This window comes from Nuphar pumila, chromosome 14 (genome assembly GCF_984573655.1).
Source record: "Nuphar pumila chromosome 14, dmNupPumi1.hap1.1, whole genome shotgun sequence".
Classification (NCBI taxonomy): domain Eukaryota; kingdom Viridiplantae; phylum Streptophyta; class Magnoliopsida; order Nymphaeales; family Nymphaeaceae; genus Nuphar; species Nuphar pumila.
The window spans coordinates 38,781,850-38,809,027 of NC_143262.1; the positions used below are offsets into that span (position 1 = coordinate 38,781,850).

Genomic DNA, 27,178 nt, shown 5'->3' on the forward strand with positions numbered 1-27,178 from the left:
TATTTTTAACACTTATAACTTTAAAATATATTATTTTGACAAATTAGCAAATATTTATATATAATTATGTTATAAGACTGCATGCATCTCATCACTTTTTATCATTAAGTAATATCATAAATTTATCATATGTAGTAGAATCAAAATTAATACATTGTTTCAAAGCTATAAACAAAATGATTTGAATGAACTCTAACTTATTGTTTGCAAGCTAATTACTTTAACCATTTGCACTTTCTAATATAAAATATATATAAATATATTTATTACTAGTTAACGAGCTTATGCTAGTGGAGTAGAGCCAAATACTCATTATTCTTATTGGAGTTGTTGAACCTATTTCACGAGTTTGAACGAGCTCTTTATGTGTTGAATACAAGTCAAACTAGAAGTGGCTTGTCCCTTTTACCAACTCTATCAACTAGAAAAGAAAAGCCTTTCCAAATCCAATTAGCTAAATGGGTCTCATCTAGTTTTGGTGAATCTTAACAACAATGTAAAATTATTTAGAAAGACATATTTGATGTTTGTAAAAAGTTTTTATTTTTCATTCATATCAAGTCCATCTACAAAACTAAATAGGTTTTATCCAAAAAAAAGTGATTATATCAATCTCAAAAGATGCATTGAAAAAGAAAGGAGCATAACAACAAATAATATATACAAGTTTAATTCAGTTTTAATTTCATAAAGCGAGGTTAGAAAAATAAACATATATGAGATTCTTCTCTAAAAATCAAGTTAGAAAATGAAAACTGTGGGATTCAAATTCAAGATTCAATGGCATCCAAACCCGAGACAAAATAAGCCCTGAATTATCTTTAAAAAGTATCATTTCTCACATTCTAAATGTTTGCCACAAATGAACAAGTTTTTTGTTGATATTTTGCAACAATGAAGTTTCTTTTCTTTTATTGAAAAAAATCAATTTGTAAGTGAAATCTATAAAGAATGAGAGTAAATTAAGACTCCAAAAGAAGATAATTTATTATGTTAAGCTTAATTGACAAAAAGTGACAGAGACCACTAAGGGGTTGAGTTAAAATTGAGTTTTTGATGACATAGCTTGATGGTTTTAATATTAAAGATTTTTTTTTTGTCAATAGGAGTGTTTGGAAATAGCATAAATGCGAATACAAAATCATGATTATCTTTTTTTGGTTTGTTGTTGTTTTATTAGGGCATAGAAAGATAACGCTAGCAATAATTGTTGAACCACAAACATGACACTATTTATTTTGATTTTCTTGGACCTTCTTAGCATATGCATATATATATATATATATATATATATATATATATATATATATATATATATATATATATATATATATATATATATATATATATATATATATATATATATATATATATACATTCACTATCAAAGTATAAAGAAAACTCTCTATAGTTAAATTCCTTGCATGTTGAGTGGTTGAAACAAGATCAATTACTTTTGAGTTGGCTTATATCTTATTAAGCAATTAATTATTAATATTATTTATAAAAGAAAATACAAGTCAAGTTCAACCACATGTTGAGTTTTAAATTCATCAAATATAATATGATTTTTTTAAAAAGACAAAATCAAGTAGAAGTAAATAGCCAATTATGAAATTGGATTTGGATACATAATTGATTCATATCCTAAAAATATATCTTAGCATATAAAATATAACTAAAAGATATAAAATTTTATTAAACAATTATTCAATTCACTTTCTATTATACAAATTTTAGGTTGACGCTTATCCAATTACAATTGCCTTCAAATGAGCTATCTCTGAATAACTTACTTGTATATAATGTATACATAACATAATTTGTACAATTAATTAAGTTGGTGAGCTGTTTGTTTAAGTAATTTATCATACAATAAAGTCACAAACTTGTTCACATTACTTTACTTATTTGTATAACATATAAAACATATGACATGATTTTAATTAATAAAAATAATGTATTTGAAGTCATTATCATTTATGCATATATCATCTGACAATATTTGGTAATATATCTCTTATATTATGCTCTATAATGTAATGAAACAAAAATAAACAAGTCACTTGATTTTATAAAACTTAACAAAAGAAACAATAATTCAAGTTTATTTGTCAAAACATGTTCAAAAAAATAAACCACCGTGTATGCACAACCCTCATATAGCCAAGTTCAATCAATTATTCATTACTAACTCTAGCAACAAAGTAGAAGCATCAACAAATTTACTTGTCTGACCAAAAAGCCACTAAAACCAACCACACAAATTAATTATAATGACATAAATAGTTCAAGTAACTCACAAAAGAAAGATATTCTTAAATGTAAATACATAATAGTTATAGAGAACAATGAAATAAGAGAATGAAAACCATAACTTATTCTCGCTTTCATATGTGAGTTGGGTGAACATCACGGTGCCATACAAACATAAAAATATATCTATGCGATGAGATTGGAATGCAAGAAGGTTTACAAGAGAAAAACAATTTTCTTATTTTGAAATATTTGTTATAATGATGAAAAATATCCCTAAACATTAGCATGAATTATATTTTGTTTATAATGTTGACAATGACCCAATAACCAAAATACCTTAGAGTAATTAAGAGAAAAGTTCTATTAACCTCAAAACACAAAAAAGATGAATTTATATCACTCAACTCATATTGGCATGGCTTGGTTGATTATTAACACATTAAGAATTACCACTTAAAACTTACTCTTCTTGATAGATTATTTAAGTTAATTTTAGTTACTATGAAATATCATTAAAGTTTAAGAGAGTTTACCAAATCAAGTTCTAATACCAATGTTGAAAAAAAATATAGCATGTCAGGATACAAAAAGATAACATATAAAATTTAAAAAATTCAAATATTAAAATAAATATTGTCAATTGAATATGATATATCCATATATAAGTTTAAAACCTAACTATATGATCACTTTATTTTGTCAAAACAATCACATCTCTTTGTTTTTATCTTTTTTTGTGAGAAATAATCATATTTATAAGAGAATCTATGCATTCCAATACATGATCAGCATAAATATCAATTTAAATATGCAAGTAAAAACATTATGATCAAATCAATATTTTAAACTAATACATGAGACTATCTATATTGGTTTAAAATATTTAAATATATTTAATTTTAAATTATCTAATAAAAAAGATGATTGTAAATATGATTAATCATGAATATGATTATTAATTAATATCATAAATAAAATAAAACTTATTTAAATAGAATCAAATTATAATATATTTCTGATGTTGGATTCAAACTTGAGCCATGTTTGAGATCCATCTTTGGATCATGGCATGTGGACCCATGCCACATCATTGCTGATCCACGCCACATCAGATCCGCTCTCAAACACATCCTTTGTGATCGAACTCTTTTCAGAGATGTACTCGGATAAGGGTCAACATTTTCCATCAAAATTGCATACATTTTGATCCAATTTGTTCCACATTTTTTTTAACAAGTTTCCAACATTTTTTTACCGGATCCAGTAATGTCATACATAATTTGGATCGAGATTCAATTCTGCAATATCTAGTGTGGGATTTGGATTCAGACTTTTAAACATATCAAAATTCATTTGCACTTGCATCAGCACTTTTGTTTTTTTACTCGAAGAAACCACCCCAGGATCATAAACCTAGTCGTGCTGGCTCTGCCTACTGTACTTACGGTCACTGTCCAGACAGCAAAAACCTCCAAGGGCTTTACCCCTCACCCCCGGGGAGTCACCACGCTTTGGCTTGTGCAGGGGTGCCACTCATGGAGATTTGAACCTAGACCACCCTCATGGCCGTCTGTGTCCCATCCCACTACACCAAACCTTGGTTCATTTGACTCGGGCTCGTAATGAAGTTAAGCACGGCTTGACTCAGCTCACTATAAGAATGAGCCGAGCTTGAACGCAACTCCACCCTTGTCAAGTTCAGGTTCAACTCAAGTCTTATCAGACTACGGTTGGGTCAGGTTGGTCTCGTTTTGAACCCGACTGTTGATAGCATAAGCTGGCTGGGTTTTATTGATCTACATTTTCACCTCCTACCCAGACCCAGCCTATTTATTAGTTTGGTCAAGGGAGGCTAAAATTTTATTGGGTTTGGGCTTACATAGTCACCCCAAACTAGCCCAGTCAGATAATCGATTACTCACCGGGTACATGACCGGATCTTGACCCCCAATCCCTGAGGGCCTGAGTCCATTTGCAGGGCCCCACACTGGCCTCACGATTTCCAATGGGAAAATGGTTTCCCACGAGGGTCCTGGAGAAGTGTTTTGTCATACGAAAACCTCACGTCCTGCAGGAAAACATCTCCTGGTCAAGATCCAGAACTGGATCCGAACAAGCGACCGTTACGAGGGCAACTGGTTCAACGATCCCTCCACGTCTCCCCTCCAGATCGAATGCTCACAACCCTAGCTCGAAGCAGAAGGCCTGATTAGTGGTTTTATGAGAGACGATGGTGAGGGCAAGGGTTTCGCTGATCCACGGAAACGCAGCGGCCGTCATCGTGTGGGTCTCTTCTGCAGCCCTCTTCTTCGTCATGTTCAGAATCGCTCTCCAAAATTCATCCCTGTCCACCCGTGGAGGTACACTCTCTTTGATCCCCCAAATCGTTTCTTTTCGGATGAATCCTCGATGAAGGGTCCTTGCTCACTGATCTTAAGCCCCTAATTCTGTTTGCTCTTCTTGTTTTGGATTATCGTCTGAATCGATTGAATTACGCTTCTGTGTTTCGATTTGATTTGAATTTGTTGTTTTTGGTGCGGTTTGTTGATGAAATATGCACGCATTTAGCGATAACCCTAATCGTATCCTATTTTTGTTTGGATTTCTTATTCTTTTTTGTTAGAACTGCTTGAATGGGTAGTTGTGCTCTGCTCCTATTTGAGATTTGTTTCTTCGGTGTTAATTCTGGAAGAATGTCATGCACATTAGTTGAAAGGCTCTATTTTCAGCTTCTTCTTGTTTGTTTTTTCGGTCTCAATTGCTTGAATTGGTGAATTTAGTCACTCTTGTTCTGATTGTATGTTTTTGCATACTAATTCTTGATGGAAGATTCACAGAAACCATACTGAAACCCTAATTTATGCTTTAAGCTGTTTATAAACTCTTGTAGTTAATGTCGGTGAAGACTCGGTCACTCTACCCTTGCGGGCTAAACTTCTTGGAAAACAACCGTATGGGTATTAGTAATTATATGGCTTGAATGAAAAATAACTGCAGGAATACAATGGCAAACTGGTCCCGAGTATTGCGCTTCCATGGGGATTCTTCAACCTCCAGCAGATGGGTTCAAACTATTTTTCAAAGCAAATCTTAATCCATCTAGAAGAGAATGTTGGACACTTGGACCATCTATTAGCTGTCATATCAATCTTATCGACTTATTCGGTAATTCCTTTTGGCCATCACCTACTCAGGGATCATGTGGTCAAATAATCATCTTTTGGGCTGGAGCAATGAACCTATTTTATGTGGCTCATCTCATTCTAAAAAGCCTATTTATGAACCATGATTGATTTGACTTCCCAATCTAGCTACTCTAGGTTGGGGGATGTGCCTTGAAAGGAAAGTTTTAGACACCTTGTCATACTTTGTATCTAGATTACTTAATTTGATTTCATCAACAATCCTAAACTTTGGCAAAAATTATTATGTGCTTCTTGCACTCAATACTCTTAAAGAATTCTTTTTGTTCTTGGTTATGTATGGAGGATAGAAAGATAATAACACAATTTTGGATATTTACTTAATCTTGTTAGGTCTAGGTGCTTCTCTCCTACTGCTCAATGCTAGTGTTCAAGGCTTTTATTTTTGGGGTGTATATGTTGCATGATCAGAATGATTAGAGGCACTATATAATTGTGGGAGGCGCTCCTGTGTAGAAACATGCTTCAGAAATGATGAGCACCTTACTTTAAAAATATGATGATCATCGGGCTTCTTCATGCTTCCTTTCACACTTCCATTGTGCTTCCTGCATTGTCTTAGGTATTGGAATCTTAATTTCATAAACCAAAAAATCACGATTGCCAAGATTTGAACTTTTTGTTTTTAATTTCAAAATAAACATCAAAACATGTTTTAGAAAATGGACGGTGACCTTGATAAAAAGATTCAAAACTTTAGAGTGTAAAATCAATCTATGGTTCTTCCTCATTCTTTCCATCTTCTCAGGACACCCAACAATTTCTGGTTTATTCTTTCATATAAAACTCCACCAACTTCATGATAAAGTTCTTAGTGAATTTACAATCAATGCTAAAAGCTCCTCAGATTGCTTTGATCACTTCGTCATTGTGTTTTTGTTTGATATATCATTGTCCAAAATGTCATTTCTAGATATTTTTGTGGGTGAGATAGATTGGCAAAGAGTAGTTCCATAAATCCATTCTTTTCATGTTAAAGCTCATTAAAGTTTGTCCATTCTTAGTATCATCTAACCCAAAGTCCTAACATTGCCGATTAGGATAATGTATAGACTAGAGTTGCCAGTTAGGGAAACAGGAGCGGGAAGCGAGGCACTTTCAAAATTTTAGAAAGTGGGAAGCGCAAAACGACTTAGAAGCGAACCAAGAATCGTCTCGGAAGCGAACCAAAAGCGACCTAGGAAGCGAACCAACATAAAAAGCGAGGAGGAAGCGAAAAAGAGAAAAAAGAGAAAAAGTAAGAAAAATAAAAAAACACAAAACAACAACAACAACAACAACAACAACTACGCCTTCATCCCAAAACAATTGGGGTCGGCGATATGAACCAAAAAAGAAAATCATTCTGGGTCTTCCACATGAATCCCTCTCCTCCAATCATTTCTATCCAATGCCATGTCCTCGGTGAGGTTCAAAGCATTCATATCCTTTCCTATCACCTCCATCCATGTCTTCCTAGGCCTACCCCGACCTCTTTTAACTAATATATTTTTCCATTTCTCCATCCTTCTAACTGGAGCATCATTAGGCCTTCGCCGAATATGTCCAAACCACCGTAAACGATTCTCTCTCATCTTATTTTCAATGGGTGCAACGCCTACCTTCTTACGTATCTCCTCGTTCCGAATCTTATCTTTTATTGTATTTCCACACATCCATCTCAGCATACGCATCTCAGCTACACTTATTTTTTGAATATGATGTCTCTTGGCAGCCCAACATTCTGTACCATATAGTAAAGCGGGCCTAATAGTCGTCCTATAAAACTTTCCCTTCAACCGCAATGACATTCTACGATCGCACAACACTCCAGTTGCAAATAAAAAAATAAGGGAAAGCGAGCTTCCCCTAAATTGGGATGTGTACTTTCCAATTTTTTGGGGTGCTTCCCCACACATTTCGGAAGCACCACGTTTCGCACTTCTGAAATGCGCTTCGGGGAAGTGCGCTTCCCCATATTGTATGGCACTTCCGGTAACTCTGGCGTAGACTATATCACCCCATTTATTACATTAGGCTCCACAAGACATGTGGCTCACTAACAAATGTTGACCTCTTGTTAGAAGAATCATCACCTTTTCTTTCTTCTGAAGGTTGACAACATTCAAGCATGATATCTAAGAGTAAGTCAATGATTGCTTGCTAAGGGACTTTAGCCCCCATCAACAAATTTGTCAAACTAGGTGAACTTGCATACTTTTTTGCAACATCCATTTGGCTACCAATATTACTTTATAGTTTGGCAGGAAGAAATCAACAATTTACTTTTGTGGGGTCATCAAGGTAAACACAAAGCCCAATTTGAAAACCAACTATGGCACTAGGCGTCCATAAGAAGTTTCTCTCTCATTGTAACTTGAGGTTGTGAGGAATTACCTCCATAACTAAGGTGGTAACCTGTTTGCAAGCTGATTTTTGAAGATGTCTTCTTCCTCTCCGCTTATTCGCTTATTGTCTTTCAAGTTAACAAATTCATCATCAGTTGATAAAACATCTTAGCCATCATCAAAAACCAAATCCTCCAAGTCTAGAGGGTAGAAGTTCAATCCTTGATACTTCTCTGTTGTCCTTCATTGTTGAAACCTTTTATCAAACATGTTGCAAGCACCCTCTAGACTGCTTCCTGGTTCGAACATCACCACCTATTCCTGTTAGTGTATCATGTAACAAGCACACTTGGCTGCTTCTCCGAGAACAATCCGTGTGGATGCGACATTTTTAGGGCCAACATTTGTTGTCATCCATTTCCTCAATTGAGAATGCACTTCTTGTGCCTGAGCAAGGGTTTCAACTTTGTCAATGCCACTTGTCCAAACATGCATTTATGAGACCACCCTAGTCTGATACATTGCTTGCAATTGCTTTAGTTTGTGCAGAAATGACATCAACCACAAACCCTTCTTCCCTCTCCTTGACTCTTTCCTACAAAGCGATCACTTTCAAGTCTTGAAAAAATCCATACATCACCTCACATCAACAAACTCATTCACCTTATTCAAAAGGAGTCTTTGTTTTCTTTTCCACACTGAAATCACCTCCTTTTCTAACCTAACTGTTTTGTATGACAACAGAGAAATTGGATTACAGTAGGCCTTTTAACAAGAGGAAGAAATAGAAATAAAGGGCTTACCACGACCTCCGTCAACTCCCTTGATGTTATCTCAACTTCACTAAGAGTATAAAGTATAAACCATCATTCTAACTGTAATGAAGTAGGCGGAAATACAAATATTAAGTGTAAAACACTTATAAGTCCAACAATGGACAAGAAACAAAGAAAGTAAATAAGCACTTTAAGTGCATACACATAAATCCACAAAGGGATAATGCCAAAAGGCAAAAAACATGAATATTATTATGAGAGAGAGAACTACTTACAAATGAAGGGGGGACACCCCTTTATATACACAAGAAAAAAGAGAGGGAGGCCTTTGGGGCTCCCCACTCTTGGAAGCGTTGGGGAGCCCCCAACGGTCATATTTATGACCATTGGGGACCCCAACGACTCCAATGGTGGGGTCACCAAGGTTTCCTAAAATAAAGAAAAAAAAGAAAAAAAAAGAACGAACATAAGTTGTTTCTAATAAACAACTTATTGTACAAGTGAAAAGACCAAAATACCCCTATCAGACAATACATTGGAATTATATATATATATATATTTAACACTAACTTCATTGTTAGTCTTGTTGCATTTCCGTTGCCTTCGCTCAAAATTTTATGCCCCTTTGCATATTGGCCCTCTTTGTAAAACTCACATTCTATGGACTTGGGATCATCCCCAATAGGACCTTTGGGTTATCATCATTAGCTTGTTGCAATGAGTCATTTATCATTGTTGATTCTATTCCACATCATTTGAAAAATTGTGCAAATCTACCTTTTAGTCAGAGAGTGCGATACAGCTCCATTCAATTCATTCATACTAAACATGGTCATATATATATATATATTCATTCCATTAATTAAAAAATGAACCTGTTTATACATATATTTGTTCCAGTCATTCGAAAATGAACCTGCTTATACATATATTCATTCTATTAATTTAAAAATGAACAAGTTACAAACATTTACAGTACATAACTCAACATTAGAGGGTTCGGCAAACTACGTTGCATAGGTCATTAATTGATGAAATAGGAAAATATTCAATATCAAGAGGTTCGTTCTTTGGCTTTTTAATGCCAGTCGGATTACTGTTTTTGTCCGCATACCCTCTCTTCTCTCGAGCAAATGATTGAGGCGAAACCGCCTCTTCTGCAATCTTACTAGTGAGCCTGCGAATCTTGCAATCTGACCCGAAGCATGCACTTGTTCCTTTAGGAGTTCATTTTCTGTCAGACATAGCTCGACATAGCATTTTACGTTCGATATTTGACTTCTTAATGTCAATTGGATTACTATTTTTGTCCACAGACCATCTCTTCTCTCGAGCAAGCAATATAAGAATTGAATGAGAATAGAAATGAAACCCAAATAAAAACTAAAATAAAGCTAACTATTCTTAAATTTCATGATTTTTTAGTGTAAGAATTAATTTTTTAACAAAATCTAAAAATGATGACTACTAATTTAGAGAAAGCACATGAAAGTGAGTGAGAAGCGTGAGAAAAAACACATAAAAACCTGAAAATTAGAGTGAGAAAACATATAAGAAGAATAGATGAAGCTTGTGGAAAGCATAGGAGAAGTGTGAGAGAATTGAGATTCCCATCAAGTTTCAGAAGCGACGAGTATCGCTCTTCTGAAGTGAGTTTTCGGGAAGCAGGCTTCCCACCTATCTAAGAAGCTTTCAATAACTCTGATTTTAACACTTTTGTCTCCCACCATGACTTCAAATTCAGGCTGTGGAAGCACCTCACAATCAATTTGTTTAGCTGCCTTTCTACACAAAAATTATGGGTATACCGTGTGTTCACCAACACCTACATTGGCCCCCCATTGAGATGTCCTTGTACTCACATGATGTGCGGCACCACTACTCCTGCAAGCATGTGGAATGAAATGGCTGGTGGATCAGTCTGCTCGTCTTCCTCTTGAATTTCTCCTTTGACCTCTCCTTTCTAATCACTTTCCTCCATGAGGTACATGTGGAGTCATTTGCAGTGGTGTGTTGATGACCATTTGTTGTCGCAATTGTAACATAAGCCTTGGTGCCTTATCTCACACATCTGTTCATGTGTGATTCTTTTAACGAACACCTGGTGGACATGGGTGTTGCCTCCAGTTTTTGGTTTAATAGCCACCATATCCTTGTTGTCCGTCATGGGTCACTAAGGAGGGGCATGTAGAGGGCAGTGTTCCCTGCTCAGCAAATTTAGCCTCTTACACTTCTCTGCCATTCGAGCAAGTTCATAGCATTCCAATTCCATCAAAGTGCATGGCCTAGCAGCCTGCAGCTCGTTCTTAAGTTCCTCTTTTAATCTGGCGACAAAGGCTCTAATGAGGGTGTCGACTTACCATCTCATCACTAATTCACCATAATATTAATACTTTTAAATTCTGCCTGATATTCAACCACCGATCCTCTTTGGTGATTTTTTGAAAGTTCAACATGATAGTTCGCATAGGTGGAGGGTCCTAACCTAGTTATGAGGAGCTTTACGAAATGCTCTCACTTTGGCCTCTCATGTTGCCCTTCAAACCGCTCGAACTATTGAATTGCTTCACCTTCGAAGTACACCACCATGTGCACAACCTTTTAGTCCTCAAGTATCCCTTGGCAAGAGAAGTATTGTTCTATTCGGTAAACCCAACTTAGGGGGCCCTCTCTGGCGAACTTCCAGAATTCCATCTTAGCCAGACAACGGCCAACCATTGGGTCGGACTGAACCCCCAATGCTCCCTCAGGATTTCCAGGGCTGACGTGGCTGGAGCATGGGATTTGAGGTTCCCCTGCTGAGGCCCCATTCTCTCTTTGTATTACCCTTTCTAGGGCAGGCCAAGGGTGTCTTGTAGATTCTTGGATCGGCTGCGAATTCCTTGAGTTGCACAGCGGTGGCATCCATGCGCCCTTTGAATGCTGTCTTAATGTCTTGCTGCTCGCGCTCGAGCTCCGTGAGTCGATCCTCGAGGTGTGTGTTATGAGATTGGATGGTTCCCATCTGCGTATTAAGGTTTTGCCAATTCTTCCTCGAAGCCTCGTAGTCGATCGTCGCATTGTGCTTGGTATTTCTCGAGAGCCATTTCACTTCTAGGGCTGTGAGCCTAAATGCCATTGCAATAGGCTATGATACCATCTTTTAGGTGCCTAACCAATACACCAAAAGGCCCTAGGGTGATTGATTAAGGTGCGTGAAGTTAAGTCCTTAAACCACAAGGATCCTAACATGTCTGAATTCATTCATAGAACTTAAATATTGTGAGCGGCTCACTTTTTTGTTTTGAAGGGTTAGGATTTACACATTTCAAGAAGTCCAATATTGAGTAGCCATAATAGGTTCATATGTTATGTTCCAGAGTTGGGTGGTTAAACCGATCCAAGCACGAGTCAAATAGGTCTGTGTATGGAGTCTTTGGATCAAGTAGAATAGGTCATGAACCTTGAGTTCTAGGTCCAGTAGTCTATATGATGGGGTATTAAATAAGAATGAGGAATTATAATTGATCATCAAGTGAATACTAAGAAAATTAAGGTATATCTTCTCCCTTGAAGAACCGGAAATTTCTTGAATCAAGAACCCAACTTCTTGCATTCACTCTTAGCCAAACACTATGAAGGGCTACTGGTCTGATAATTGACTGGAATCCAGCCAAGATCTCACGGAAATCACCCAGCTTGCATACTATTCTGTCAGACCAAGTCTGTCTGGGTTGGATTTGCACTAGTGGATCCTAGCCGGACGTTCATATAACCTAGCCCATCACCATCTCACTCTTGCCAAATCTTCGCCAGTTTTGGTTGATCTTTAGTCCCATCTTCTAGCATATTTTCTTAAGCAAAACTATGGTAAATTCTGGACAGAATTTCCCTTGTTTTCCCCTGTATCTTCTAGGTTCATCAAGCCCAATCATTTTCTCAAAACTGAATCAATATTTGATCCCAATGGGGAGCCTAATCGGCTAGCTGATCGAACTTATTGTTGGCTAGATTCTTGGCCGGACTTGTGGAGATCAATTGGCTGGAATTCTTGGTTAATTTCCTGGAGCAAATTGTGATCAAACTCCTGGGTTATGTCATCATGTTTCAACCATATTTTCACACCTGAACCAATGAAACATTAATTTTTTAGGGTTTTAAGATCTCCAATTTTAATTTTTTTCCTCGTAATTTGACTATGAAACTTTTAAGTTTATGTCACGAAGCATGGTTCGTGCTTAGGAAAACTATTTTTATACATCTGCTAATGGCAGAGAGGACCAAAAGAAAAATCTGATGTAGTTTTGTTGGCATCAATATGATAGAATGGCTTGTCTATTTTGCTATAATTAATGAAAATATATAGATTTAGATGTTATCATGCATATGTGAGTTTGTAGGGCCAAATTTATGTTCTAGAATTTTAAATGAGATATGATAGATGAAAATGATGGTGTGGTCATCACCAGATTTTATGGAGGAAAATAAAGGCCGATCACCATGAGAAGATGTGCATCCCCATTATTGCCACCATTAGAAGATTACATCAGAGTTACCGGAAGCTTCGTAGCTAGGTGGGAAGCATGCTTCCTAGAAACTCGCTTTAGAAGCGTGATACTTCTCGCTTCCAAAACTTCATGGGAATCTCGATTCCCCCATGCTTCGTCTATACTTCCCACATGCATGGTCTATGCTTTCTATATGCTTTTCTCATGTTTTTTTTTCATGTTTTTCATGTATTTTCTCTCATGCTTCCACTCACTTCCCATGTACTTTCTCTAAATTGGTAACCATCATTGTTAGATTTTAACAAAAAAATAACTCTTTTATGAAAAATCATGAAGTATAAGAATAACCAATTTTATTTTAGTTTTTATTTGCTTCTTGTTTGATTCCTATTCAGTTACCATATTGTTTCATTTTTTATTCCTATTTCGCTTTCAAATTGATACTTCGCTTCCCGCTTCCTATAAATTTTAAAATGCCTACTTTCTTGCTTCCGCTTCCCGTATCATTTCCCGCTTGCGCTTCCTAGTTTGGCAACCTTGGATTACATCCATTACCACCACTTCCACTAGAAATTAGGGAAAGTTCTCAAACATGGCAGCCGGAGAGAGTTCTTTTCTAGAAGAAGTGGTGAACATAAACAACAATGAGATGATAGAAATATCCTTAAGAAGATTTTGATAAAATAAATTTGTTTTAAGATGTCTAGATTCTAGAAATCAGATACCAGGTTTTATTTTATGTAGAATCATAAATATCTGTGCATTTTTCTATGTTATCATGAGTTCTGAATTTGTGGCTATTAAGATTGTATTTCAGGTTTGTTAATAATTTGTTAGACAATAGTCATTTATCATTTTATATTCATGTAATAATATGAATATAACTCCCTATTATATGCTATGAAAGTCTTTAGTTGTCAATTTTATGCTTGAATTCTGTTAATAATTTCGTTGTTTATACACATACATAGCCTATCTACACATATGTAGTTATAAGGTATTATTTTTGTTCTATGTGGAAGTGTCAAATACATGTTAACTGCTTCATTTTTTGATCTACACATTTTGAAATATCTTGCTGTACAATATGACAGCTTGATAAATTTGCATCTTAGATGCTTCATTTTTTAGTTTGGTATGTTTTCTGATTTAGGATAATTTTAGTTAATAAATTTCTCCTACAGTCAGGAAATTGATGCCTGCAAAATATTTTATTGATTTTGGAAGTGATGACCAGGATCTGAGAATTCAAATGCAATGAAAAGGTTGGACTTGTATGATAGGATGGCTATGGATTTGGATGAGCATGGACCTCGTTTTCTTGAAGCTGGAGCTACTTCTCAGTCATTGTCTCTTTCAGATATTTTTTCATTAAAAGATGGATCTGTCACACCCATACTAAAGGCACAACTTTCTTTTATGCATTTGCCATTTTTCTCATATGGAGCTATTGGTTTTGTGATACTGTTACTGGGAGTTCAAACCAATTTGGGGTTTCCTCAGATTTGGAGCACTACAAGATGTGTTTGTGAACTGCTTTTATTTTGCAGGTTGCAGATCCAACTGTTCGTGCTAATGTGCTGTATTTAAACCCTGAATTTTCGGAGCACATATCGTAAGTTCTATCATTTTTCGTTTCACATGTGTACAACTATTTTAGGCAAATTAACTCTTGTTTAAAAATGAATTCTCAATGAAATTTGAAATTGGGAAGTGATGTCCTTTTTATTCTCTTTATTGTTTGCTATTGCAGGAAGGCTGTAAAGAATATCTTTCTTCCCTATTTTGATAAAGGTGAGGGTTGTGCCTCCTTTGTAAATCTTATGACTTCAACTGTTAGTCTTGGTTTAATTGCAAGAGAGATTATATGTTCTGCAATTTGTGTGCAAGTTCTATTGAACTGTGTCTTGTATGGTGTTTAGTTTTTAGTTATTTAATTAATATGAATGTCTTCACATTTTTTCACAGTTCTCATGTTTTATCTGAGATGTCAGGCCTCATTCAATTCCTTTTTTTCCTTGCCTTCTTTTATATCTTATATGCATATTAAAGATAAATTTTGCTTAATATTTTGGTGTTTAAATCTGTGTTTTGACATTTTCTTTTTCTTTCACTAGAAATTTGGTTTCAAAATGCAAGTCTCTACCATTTTAGCATGTTTCATGCCTCGCATCATCTTCAGCCAGTTCCAGCAACTGCTAGTGAGGTATATTAATTAGTGTTACAGTGGAGCATCCATGTGTGAACATCCAAACATTAATGCACTTATAATTGTGATATCCATTAAAAAGTTTGTGTTTTTGCAAGATTGAGGCTGAAGTAGCAGCAGTTAAGGATGTTTCAGTCCGTCTCTGTCCATTGAAAATTGTTCTGGATAGAGTGGTGTTGACCTCAACTGGTGTCCTTCTTGGGTTATGGCAGGTTGGTTTGCATGAATTACACTTTTATTTTTGTTTTACTTCTCAGCTATTATTTCAGTATGTTTTTTTCTCTTTTTTTTTCCTTTTTTGTTAAATGATTTAAGCTGTATTATTTTGTCCCTTTTTCCACCAGTTGTATTATATATAATTCTTTTATTCTTTTGTTATGCAATAACGGCATTTGTCATTTTGCCCTTCTTTTGTTATTCTCTTCTTGCTCTTCGTTAAGAGTGTTTATGTTGTGTCATTGTTGGAGGGTCTGCAATATAATTAAAATCAAGGTCGTAATAAGCATGTCATAACCTGTGTTAGCCAGGCCCAAAATAAGATAAGTATCGTATAATATTGTAAAAAATCATATTTTTTAATAAAAACTCCAAAAAATTCAGAAAAAATCATAACAAAAGAAACCATGATAAGTTGCATAAGATACAACCATAATATCACATAGCAAACATTTATGAGTTGCATAAGACATCGAACATCAAATAATAAAGATTCAAAGATAATATGCTATGAATGCAACCCATATCTCACAAGAAAAGAAAATTGCAAATTATGAAATATTATGCAATTAAGCTAACATGCTACATGACTCACAGTTTCATAATACATGAACAAAAACAAAATAGCAAAGTATTTGTCAATACTTAAGTTTTACATAACCAAGCTTTTTTCAAAATATAAACAAAAACATAGTAGATGATTTTAATCATCATCATCATTATCTTCTTCTTCTCCTCCTCCACAATCACATTCTCCCCAATATGTGTAGACTCCTCATCATCTACCTCGTGTGCTCCTTCCACGGTGATACATCATATTCGTTCAATATAATGAGGTTTTCTTGAACACATTCATTTAAGCTCATCAAAATTTTCTAGATTGATGGGATCAAATTGCTACTTATGCTTCCTTGATGATAATTTTTTCAGTTGCCTAAAGAGATGAGACACAACCAAAGTTGTAGGTTTGGTATCATATTAACTAAATTTTTTAATCATACATATCAAAATGATAAATAAACTTTATATACCTCTGTCTTAGTTGTAAGTTGTAATGAACGTAGACGAGGTCATTAAGCCTTTTATGCTCTAACCCGTTCTTTTTTTTTGTATGGATTTGCTCAAAGACACTCTAATTTCTTTCGCATTCACTTGTGCTACATGTTTGACTAAGGATGCAAATGGAAAAAATACTAAAAAGTTTGGGCAATCACTTTCAAACTTAGTCTACCACATGTCTAAAAATGCTGAGAAAAAAAAAACAATAGATACACACTATCATAAGTAAATAACAAAATGAAAATTGAAATAGACAAAACAAATTAAAGTACCTGGATGGATTGTTGAATAATACTTCAATGTTATAGGCTATGTCACACAAACTCTTTAAAAGGGTCGCTGCATTCGCGCGACGCGGGTGCAGGTGTGGGTGATGCATTCGGTGCAGTTAAATACCCTTGGGTGCAGTCAACCTGCATCCATGTTTATATTTGACCAAAATAGATTCGATCAACTTTGATCGAGTCTATTTTGGTCTATTTTTTTAATTGGCTTGGGGGGGGGGGGTAAGGCACAATCACGCCATACCCCCGACCCCTCATCGACTCTTCCCCCCCACTCCTTGACTCCTCTCCTCCTCTTCCGACGACGACAAAGGGCCTCTTTTGTGACTCTCCTCCTCTTTCTACGGCGGCGACGACGACGATGAAGGTGGCTTAGGTACGTCTCTCTCTCTCCTTCTTTCTTCTTCCTTCTTGTTCCTTCTGCTCCTCTTGTTCTTCTTGTTCCTTCTCCTCCTCCCTTCGTTGGAACAAGGACCGAATCCAAGCTTGATGGGTTTTACTCCTAGGTTCAGTTTTGCTGAACCCAAGCCTGTGTTCAGCAGAACCAAACTCTAGCCTGGGTTCGGTAGAACCAAACCCAAGCCAACTGATAATTGTTTTTATTTCATTAATGCTAACTTAAAACTGTTAAAAATTATATATATATACCCTATCCGCACCCCCACACCCAAGTTTTTTTAAAGCGCCGCATCGCCACATCTGCATCCGCATCCGCACCCTCACCTATGTCACATAGGTTGCAGGTCTCCCCATGTCATACAATGTATCATAAATCTTCATTTCTCTATGAACCTCACTCTGGACACGACGATTAAGGACCAACCTCTGGATGCAATCTAAAAGTCCCTTGTTCACCGCTCTGTCTATCTTGATTGGAGGGTGGAAGAGTATCTCAACCCAAGATTTGAATAGTATGCTATGATATGGAGAAGTTGATAAAGCCGTGCAGTCTACCTATGATTTGTGATGCTCTATATAGGCTTGTAAAGCTTCTTTTTCTCATTCAAATTATCTGGTCTCTTTTGCCCTATTCATGGCCTCATAGAGATAACTTATAGTTGGACTATCTTCACTGTCTACCAATCTAAGCATTTTTACCAAAAGTATGGTGATTTTCAACATCATGCAGGAGTCCCAGAAATCACTTCTAAATACAATATTCTCGACTTCTTTTGGCTTTTTTTTTTGCATTTAAATATGCATTCCACTCATTTGATTAAAACATTTTTTAGTGTAATTCTATTCTTTGTGAGACTTTGCTTTTGTAGAAAATCTAGTAAGTGCCCAATGAATCAACTCAAAGCCGTTAGTATGCTTCCTCATTAGACTCAAAACCCATGCATGATTATAAATAAATTTTATATTTTCTTGGTAGAATTCGGTTGTTTCTTTTATGTTATTGATGCTGCCAATGTCCTCAAGTATGAGGTTTATGGGGTCCAAAAGAAAGTCCCATAATGTTCTGTCAACTCTTTACCTACTATCCTATAATTTGTTGAATTATAAGTTATAAATTGGGCCACCTTTTCAGGCTCAACCACATGCATAACATCTTCAAACAAGAAAAACATATGCTATCTTGAGCGTATCGGACAAATTAATTGACTTTAAAAACATAGTTCCCTTAATAGACAAGAAAATTTATCAACATCCTTGTCTTTCTATCATTCCATCAATCTGCCATATGCTACACCCACTTTCCTTCCATGATTTCTTCATCTCATCATAAACCTCACTTCCTTTACATTAAAATCTAGAAGTTTTTTTCTCAAACAAGAAAACCATCTGCTATCTTGCATTATACTGGTTATGACATCTGCTATAACCTAAAAATGAAATAAATTTGTCGCAACAAAAGGAATTCACGCATCGTAAAATCATCTCCCTATCACGACATTCGCCTGATCTTCATTTGGAACTTTGTTAAGAGAGTATGCCTCTTGGTGGGGCATGCAGCTTCAGGCAACACACGTCTTGCCAAGTGGCTTGCACTTCTTAGGATTGGCACCTCTTTAAGAGAGACGAGGCTGAGCAAGGGCACCTTGCCTCGAGGTTTGCAGCTCAGGCTTCTAAGCAAGCACCTTTTCAACACTGTAGTAGGTGCTCTACTTGTGTATCATGACACTGATCTATTAGAGCGGGTGAAGCTGGATTGTGAACATCTTCTTTGAAAAATGTGGGGAAATAGCATAATTGTTCACCGTATTTGAGAAATCCTCTTGAGATTAGTGTAACCCTTTGGCTAATAATTAGAAGCCCTCTCATATCACTAGGTATCCAATAGCTATGAGATGTAGTGAAGAAACCACCACGTATGTGGACTATAATTGCAAGCTCATGGGGGTGTATAAGTATTTGGCGGAGTAGGAGAACACACTCTTAAATGAAATGATCTCTAGAATCCTTGATGATTAATAAAGAAAATATTGCAGAATCCAGAGTAGCTCTACCTACTGCTATTTGTAGATTATCTGTGTCAAGCACAATTTTGTGGCTTCTTGACTCCAGGGATTCTTTTCATTTTGACTCTGGAAGATATTGTTTTATCTAATTGCATATTTGTTTCACAATACCAGTTTGTTCATACAGTTGATGGTACAATTGTACATCTCCATAACATTGGTTATCTTTCGTCTGAGAAAATATTTTGTTATGGAATTCTCCATGTTTTTTTTTTGAGGAAAAATCAACATGTTTTTCAGTTGGCCATGATTTTTTCTTCCATTTTGCAAATTACTGTATGATATGTTATCACTGTTTTTATGCAGGATCAGAAGTTTAGAACGGAAATTAGGTCTAACCATATTACTGAGATCTCTGATATGTGGCATCATCCTATCTAATATGTGTATAGGGTTGCTTTTGTATATCATTCTGGTCTTATATTATGGTGTTGTCTATTAGGATTTGCTATCTCTTTGTTAATATATATCCATTAAGTTTTATACCTGATAAATTCTCTTATAAGGAATGTAAACTTTCCAAGTTTTCTGCTCTTACGTTTCTTACACAAAAGGGTAGTATAGAAAATTTGTTAGCATTAGTCAAATGTAGATTGAGTGGAAGACATCACTGATTGAGTATCCATTACTATTTTTTTCTGTTTCTCTGAAAGATTCTTTAGTTTCATGGTGGTGTAAGAAGCAAGAATCTCTATCTTTCTCTTCCGCTAAGGCAGGGTATAGGGCTCTAACTAATATTAAAGTTATCTGGTTAAAACATTCATTGGCTACTACTAAAGTTATCTTATTACTGAAAAAAAGTCGTTATTGGGTCTTGGACCCAAGTCGGGTTTGTGCAGGACCCGACCCGACTTTTGTACTGGATCGGATCAAGATCCAAACGTTAAAAGTGTTGTAATTAAGCCTGTTGTTATAGGGTATTTTTGTACCCTAAAATTATGTATTAGTTATATACTCAAAACCTAATACAATGAAAACACGTTGAGTTCTTTTTTAACATGTTTTCCCTGCAGCCTCTTCTCTCAATATCTCGTTCCTTCTTTCCTGCATAGCTGAACGTGGAGATCTTCATTTTAGCATGGTATCAGAGCGGTGTTAAAGCTGGGCCTGAGATTGCTTTCCAGAAAGAATGTCCAAGGAGATGATCTGAGTTTTTTTTTTAAGTCAAGAAATATCGACACTTCAGCCTCGATTTCTGCGTGCGTCTTCTTCCTCCTTTCTTTCTATTTTCAGTTATGGTAAGGATGTTAACATCTCCTTTCTTCTTTTCTCTTCTTCCCATTTGATTAGACATCAACGTCTCCTCCTTCTCTTTCGTTAGCGTCTCCTCCTCCTCTTTTTTTTAGATCTGATTCTCTCAGAATCAGTTAATCGATTCCATAACTACAAAAAAAAGGGCTGCCGTCTATCTAGAATTTTTTTCTTAACAAAAAAAGGATTTTCGTTTGGATCTCTTGACGTGAAGAGACGCAGATCAGTTTCCTTCACTCGATCTGGACACTTTACTTGCTGAAATTAATGCTTGTGGTATTTTCGTCTGCATAATCTTTTTTTTTGAAATATTCATATTCCTGTTTCACGATTTTACTTAATCTGGAACCAATTCTATGTTGATATTCATTATTGTGTTGTTTCAGTCTGAATATTCTACTCTCTAAAATCAATATTGTGCCGTTTCAGTTTGCAATACCTTTATCTTGAAGCATTCATAACCCTGTTTCACGTTTTCACTGAATCTGGCACTGATTCAATTTTGATATTCAGTTTTTGATCAGTTTTTTTCTAATCATACCCGAATATAATATATCTGTCATAAAAAAAGGACAAAATATTCGAGTGACTGATTTCTTTGTCCGGTCCAGGCTTTTCTCTTTCTTCTTTCCTTTTCCATAATCTTTTCAAATGGACTCATCTTTCCCGCAGTCAAGCCTTTCCTCTAATTTTCTTAGCCAATTGGTCTCTACAAAGCTGAATAATTTCAACTTCTTGACTTGGAAAAGGCATATTGTTCCTTTTATAAGGAGCCAGGATCTTTCTGGTCATCTGAATGGATCAGTCTCACCCCCTCCAGAGTTCCCTTCGTAGGAAAAGACGGACGATAAAGGGGCGTAATCTATCGTTCTTCTTAAAAATCCAGATTATGTTGCTTGGGTGAAAAGAGATCAAGCATTAGTGGCATACATCACCTCAACACTCTCACAGGAAGTTCTTGTAGCCATTCCTGATGATTGTTCAGCCAAAGAGCTATGAGACAAGCTAGTTCAGACATATTCCCAGATCTCTAAAGCGAGAATTGTGTTTCTCAAACGAGAATTTCAAATATTAAAGAAAGATTCGATGTCTATTATGGAGTGCCTGAATAAAATGAAAGGCATCACAGATCAACTGGCTATTGTGGGATGTCTCGTCAGTGATAAAGACAAGGTGCAACAGACCTTGAGTGGATTGGGGCCAGACTATCATGTTCTGACGACGTCTTTATTGTGTCTCCCAGAGCTTCCAAAATTTGAAGATCTTCGTGCAAAGCTACTTCACTATGAAATGACCCTGAAAGGGTTTTCTGAGGACACCCATGTGCATTCAGGAACTCAAGATGTGCTGGCCACGAGGCTGACTTATGGTAGAGGTAGAGGAGGAAATTCCTTTAAAGGAAGGGGAGGACAAGGGAGAAATGCCTTAGGGGGTCGTGGTCTACTTCCAATGCCCAATATACAGGGACAAAAGCCCATTCCTACTTGCTTCCTATGCAATAAGAAAGGGCATATTAAAGCAAATTGTTGGTTCAACCCTCAAAATAAGGGGAAAACCCCACAAACAGAGGCTAGGAGGGATGAAAAAGTAAACGAGTTGCTATTAGCAGCCTTGGCAGGCTTGAATATGAAACAAAATGATAAAGGCATTCGGTACATCGATTCCGGAGTAGCGACCCACGTCTCGGGTGATGCGGGTAAACTCTTGAATCTTACTCCTTATGTTGGTAAGAATAACATAGTCACAGGAGATGGTTTTCATCACTCCATCTCACATATTAGACATGCCATTATACCCATGTCCAAGTCTTCTCTTAATCTTTCAAATGTTATTCATGCTCCTAATATTCAGAAGAACATTGTTTGTCTCAAAACTTGTTGATGATGTTAATGCCTCAGTTTAATTTACTCTCTCTTCTGTTTATGTCAAGGATCTTCGCACGAGGGAGACATTCGCTGAGGAAAAAAGATGAGGCAATATGTACATCTTTCAAGAAGATCCCTCCTTCTCAGTTCATCCTTGAAGTTTCATCAGCATCCATCCTTTGTTTCTTCTGAATATGTGTTTGCCATTTTTAAATGTAATAAGCCAACTCTTTGGCATAGTCGCTTGGGTCATTGTGGTCGTCATTTTATTGAAAAACTTGTCTCGAATAATTTCATTCCTAAGTCCAATTTGAGTTCAGAAGCCAGTGATATAAAGTGTCCTAGTTGTCATTTATGTAAGAGTCGTGTTTTGCCCTTCAATTCAATTAATAAGAGAGCTTCAAGGCCCTTTGAGGTCATATGTTATGATGTTTGGGGTCCTGCCCCAATTGCTTCTGTTTTTTATAGTAAATATTACCTTATTTTCATTGATATTTATTCACGCTATACTTGGATTGGTGAATGCATAATACTGTTCTCTAAGGCATGCTAAATGATTGTGTTGCTAAATTTATGACCCCTGTTATTTATTAAATGTTTTCTCATGCTTAATAATTGTTTCTTATTGTATGAATGCTTAATTGAATATGAATTTGTCATAATTGCATGCCTCTAAGTTATTGCATGAAATCTTATTAGTATTCTTTATGCTCATTTATTTTCATTAGAGGGATTCGTACACATAATTTCTTAGATTTCTGACACTCTCTTTCTATAGTTTTTCGCAACCGCAGGAGATCAATGAAGCGACTAGCTTATGGGAGAGCTACGGGTGTCACGTTTTTGCTAGACAGTTCATAGAGGGACAACTTGGCTCAGTCTTCTTTACTTTTCTTTTAAGTGTTTATGCACTCTGAATTTCATTTATACAATTGTCTCAAGACTTATCACTTATTATTCAATAAAAGTTTGGTTTAATATGGATGATAAGTGTAAGCTCTATTGTGGTTGGTTGTTTTATCCAATTGGGAGTGGAACCGTAAAGGCTTGGGTCTCTGAGAAGATTTTCGCAATGGTTTAAAAAAAATCCACTTTTTTTAAGGGGTATGAGTTGGGGTCGTTACATAACGTGTTTCAACCTGCACCCATGTATAGCCTTTGGGTGACCTACTTATCTGCTAAGACCCATTTCACCTATTGATGTTTGCCATTATTGCACCTTTAAACGCACCCACTCATACACACAAAAACACACATCTTAATCCCTCAAATTCTATTGCTGGCAGCTCCAAGTATGTGAGTGTTTTTTGTTTGTTGAATCCTTAGTTAAAGCTTTGTCAAAATAAATGAGAAGGTAGGAGCACATCAAAATGTCATCTTTTGCAAGCATGCATAAGTGTTTGTCAAATACATCCCACTAATGGAAGTAAATCAGCTCAAGTCATCTGGATAAGGGTCTAGTGGGACAAGGCTGTTAATATTGTGTATCTACATATGTATTCATATTAATATACATATATTCTAATGTATGTAAACCGAAATACCCATCAAGTGTATTTCAGTCATTTCACTTTATAATAAATGGTCAGCCCATTAGGGGCTGGCTGTGCCTTTTATATTTTTCTTTTTGCTCACATGTGATTGAGCATGATAGGGACAGTTCCGACTAGCTGTTGGAGCTGCTCGCAACGGTCACAATAGCCCAAGAGCTAGTTGGGCTGCCCCCAATCTCCCTCTCTTGTTATAAATAGGGGTTCTCCCCATGTATATTTTCTATGTTTTTTCAAGCATTTGTAATACAAGGAGCATTTATTTTTCATTCTCTTGACCCCTATGGGTGATGTGCATTGACCCATTAGTGGTCCTTTGTGATTTGGTTATGTTCTTGTAAGCTCATAAGAGACACTCATTTGCTCTTGTTTCGTTACATGGTAAAAATAAGGTGAGAACTATGACCCAAGGAGTCCTGAGCATTAGGGAATATTATAATGCCCTCTCTCTTCTTTAGGATGAATTGACCTTTTTGAAGCCAAAGTGACATTGCCTTTAAGATTTAGAACTCTGTGAAAAACAAATTAGAACAGAGCATTTATACCAATTTGTTAATGAGCTTAGACCCGAATTTGAAGGGACCAAATCGAGTCTTCTTCATAAAGGTGTACCTATCATAGTTGAAACACTTGAAGAATTAACTATGGAGGAAAATAGGTTGAAAAAACCCTCTTCTTGTAAAGAGAAAGAATCCATGCTTGCTATGTCAGGACTCGAAATTACACAAGGGCTTATAAGCTCCTTCACTTTGAAAGAAGTAATGAGAATGAAAGAAATTCCAATGACTATGGGAGGAGCCAAAATGATAAAAGGAGCAAAAGAAGCAACCATGAATACAAGAAGAGTGACAAATTAATTTGCTATTATTGCTATGAGCTGATTCATATCAAACTCTTTTGCCATAAACGGAAAGAAGATCAAAGAGATGATAATAAGGTGGTTTTGGTGAGACATCTCTTGAAAGAAATTGTGTAGATGACTCCAAAAGCATCAGCTCATTGTCTTTGACACAACTCATAGAGGCACTACAACCAATGTTCAAGAATCAAGCTTCTTCCCACTCGGGCACAACCGTATCCACATGCATTGACCCCGGTAAGACTTTTTGAATTCTTGATTCTAGTGCTTCTTTTTATATGACTCCTAATGAGTGTTAAAATTGTACATGTACAATTATGTAATATATATATATATACATATATATGTACATATTTTATTTTTATATTTAGTTATTTTTTGGGATAGATTTAGACTTAATCAAACTAAGTTTGACTAAGCCTTCCCAGCCTCCAACGACTAGATTTCTAGCCGTTGAGCTCCCCGAACAGTTTGAAATCTAGCTGTTGGGAATGCGCCTGCCCTCATTTTTCTTTTTTCTTCTTCTCTCCAACTCCCCTTCATTATGTGTGTATATAAGGGTCTTCCCCTCCTTATAATGTATGCTTTTGTACAATCTCTCTGTTGAATAAAATATATATATGTATTATGTTTTCATTTGTATATCCCATTTGTGGGGTTTGTGAGTGTTTTTTTAGAACTCTTTGTGGTTCCCTTCGTGGGTGTTTAAAGTGTGTTCCTTAGAGACCACTTTTGTTATCTACTCAAGTTGAAGATTGGTGGACTTTTGGTTCGTGATTGAAGTCTCCTTAAATCTTTATATGGTATCAGAGCTTGGAAGTATTAAAGCTCATTTGAAGACCCTTCTTCAAAGTGTTGGTGATCTTGCAAGTGTTCAAGTGATAGTGTAAATCATTGTTGGAGTCCTTGTGTTCATTGCCTCTCCTTTTTTCTCCTCTTCTCACTTTATCTTTCTCTTTCTTTCCTCCTCTCTTAGCCCTTGTAAAAATGGATGACAATGATAATGTCACCATTAAACCCATAAAACTCAGTGATTTCAATTATGTAACATGGGCTTTTATTATGAAACATCTTATTTGGGAAAATGAGTTGTGGGGACTAGTAGATGGATCCTGTAATGCCCCAAAATTTTAAACTTGCGAACCTTTCAGAAAACAGGCAAGAGACTAGAAAAAATCTCTTTCCTCCAGAGTTTGTTCATAAAATCAGCGAAAGACTATTCTTTGTTAATTCAGAAGGCAAGCTGACAACTTTGGGCATGTTAGCTAAAAGAACCAAAACTCACAAAATTCGGATATCCCAAGGAAAATCCGTTACAAACCCAAAACGTCTAGAGCATGAAGAAGTCTTGAAGCCATCTTGCTATCGCGCCATCGTTCGTGGTGTATCTAATCATCACCTGTACCCATAGAATGAGTTAGTTTCGCGAAAAACTAGTAGGTGCACAAGAGAGACTATAAGAAACTGAATTAAGTACATTTAATTCAGTATGCTAAGCAATTTAAAGTAGATATGCATTTAAACAGGTAAGCAGTGCAAACAGGTAAGTGGTGCAAGCGAGTAAGTAGTGCAAGCGAGTAAGTAGTGCAAACGCGTAATTAGTGTAAACACGTAAGTAGTGCAAGCAGGTAAGCAGTGCAAGCTGGTAAGCAGTTCAAAGCAAGTAAGCAGCGCAACTGTCAAAACGTAGGAAGACGATTCATCTGATCGTAAGCTGTGAACTACCACGCAAGAAGCTTGTTTTCGTTCCTAGAACAGAGTCTCTGCATTTAACCATTATCAGGATATCGCTCTCGCAATTTCTAACAAACTCTTTGTCCTGAACAACCTTAATTTATTCTAATCTCTCAAGGCCTTACGCGGCCAACTATCACCTGTTATGACTCACTTAAGGCGTCATACTTTCTCAGAAAAACCCACCCTTTCATAGAAGGTCCAAAACATGATCATGATCTAAAATCGCTAAAGATCTGATTCTCACATCAGGGTTCAACATGTAATCATGCTAAAGCAGAAATCCAAAACTATAGATTCATAAGTGGCTATCCCAAACAATTTCGGAAGATCATCACAACTCACCATAACTTTTTATGGTAAGCAAAAACACAAGTTCCACATCGGATCGCTCGGTCCGGAAAATATACGACCTCACAAGGAAATACCGCCCTAGAGGGTATACCTGGTCTTGGACGACACACTTCCTCACAGGAGTTCACCGTCATTGCGGCTACCCGCTCTTGGATAGTGTACTTCCTCATAGAGATTTTACCGCTCTAGCCGGATTACCAGGTCTTGGAAATATATAACCTCACAACGAATTCTGCCTTAGATGATATACCTGGTCTTGGACCATACACTTCGTCACAAGAGT

General features: G+C 36.2%; 1 protein-coding gene across 9 annotated transcripts in view; it reads left to right on the plus strand.

Annotated features, from left to right (window-relative positions):
- Nucleotides 1–4,345: 4,345 nt before the first annotated feature.
- Nucleotides 4,346–27,178, plus strand: part of LOC149816775 (uncharacterized) — a 65,986-nt gene continuing 43,153 nt past the window's right edge. For 8 of the 9 annotated variants that reach the window (XR_016427586.1, XR_016427587.1, XM_089986836.1 and 5 more), the window contains exons 1-6: nt 4,346–4,619; nt 14,290–14,456; nt 14,603–14,667; nt 14,806–14,846; nt 15,170–15,258; nt 15,360–15,473. Coding sequence is in view for 7 of the 9 variants with exons in the window: in XM_089986836.1 (XP_089842962.1) it covers nt 4,490–4,619; nt 14,290–14,456; nt 14,603–14,667; nt 14,806–14,846; nt 15,170–15,258; nt 15,360–15,473 (606 nt within the window). In the remaining 2 variants the exon portion in view is untranslated. Of the gene's footprint in view, nt 4,620–14,279; nt 14,457–14,602; nt 14,668–14,805; nt 14,847–15,169; nt 15,259–15,359; nt 15,474–27,178 lie in introns of all 9 variants that reach the window. The other variant, XM_089986841.1, reaches the window with a different exon arrangement.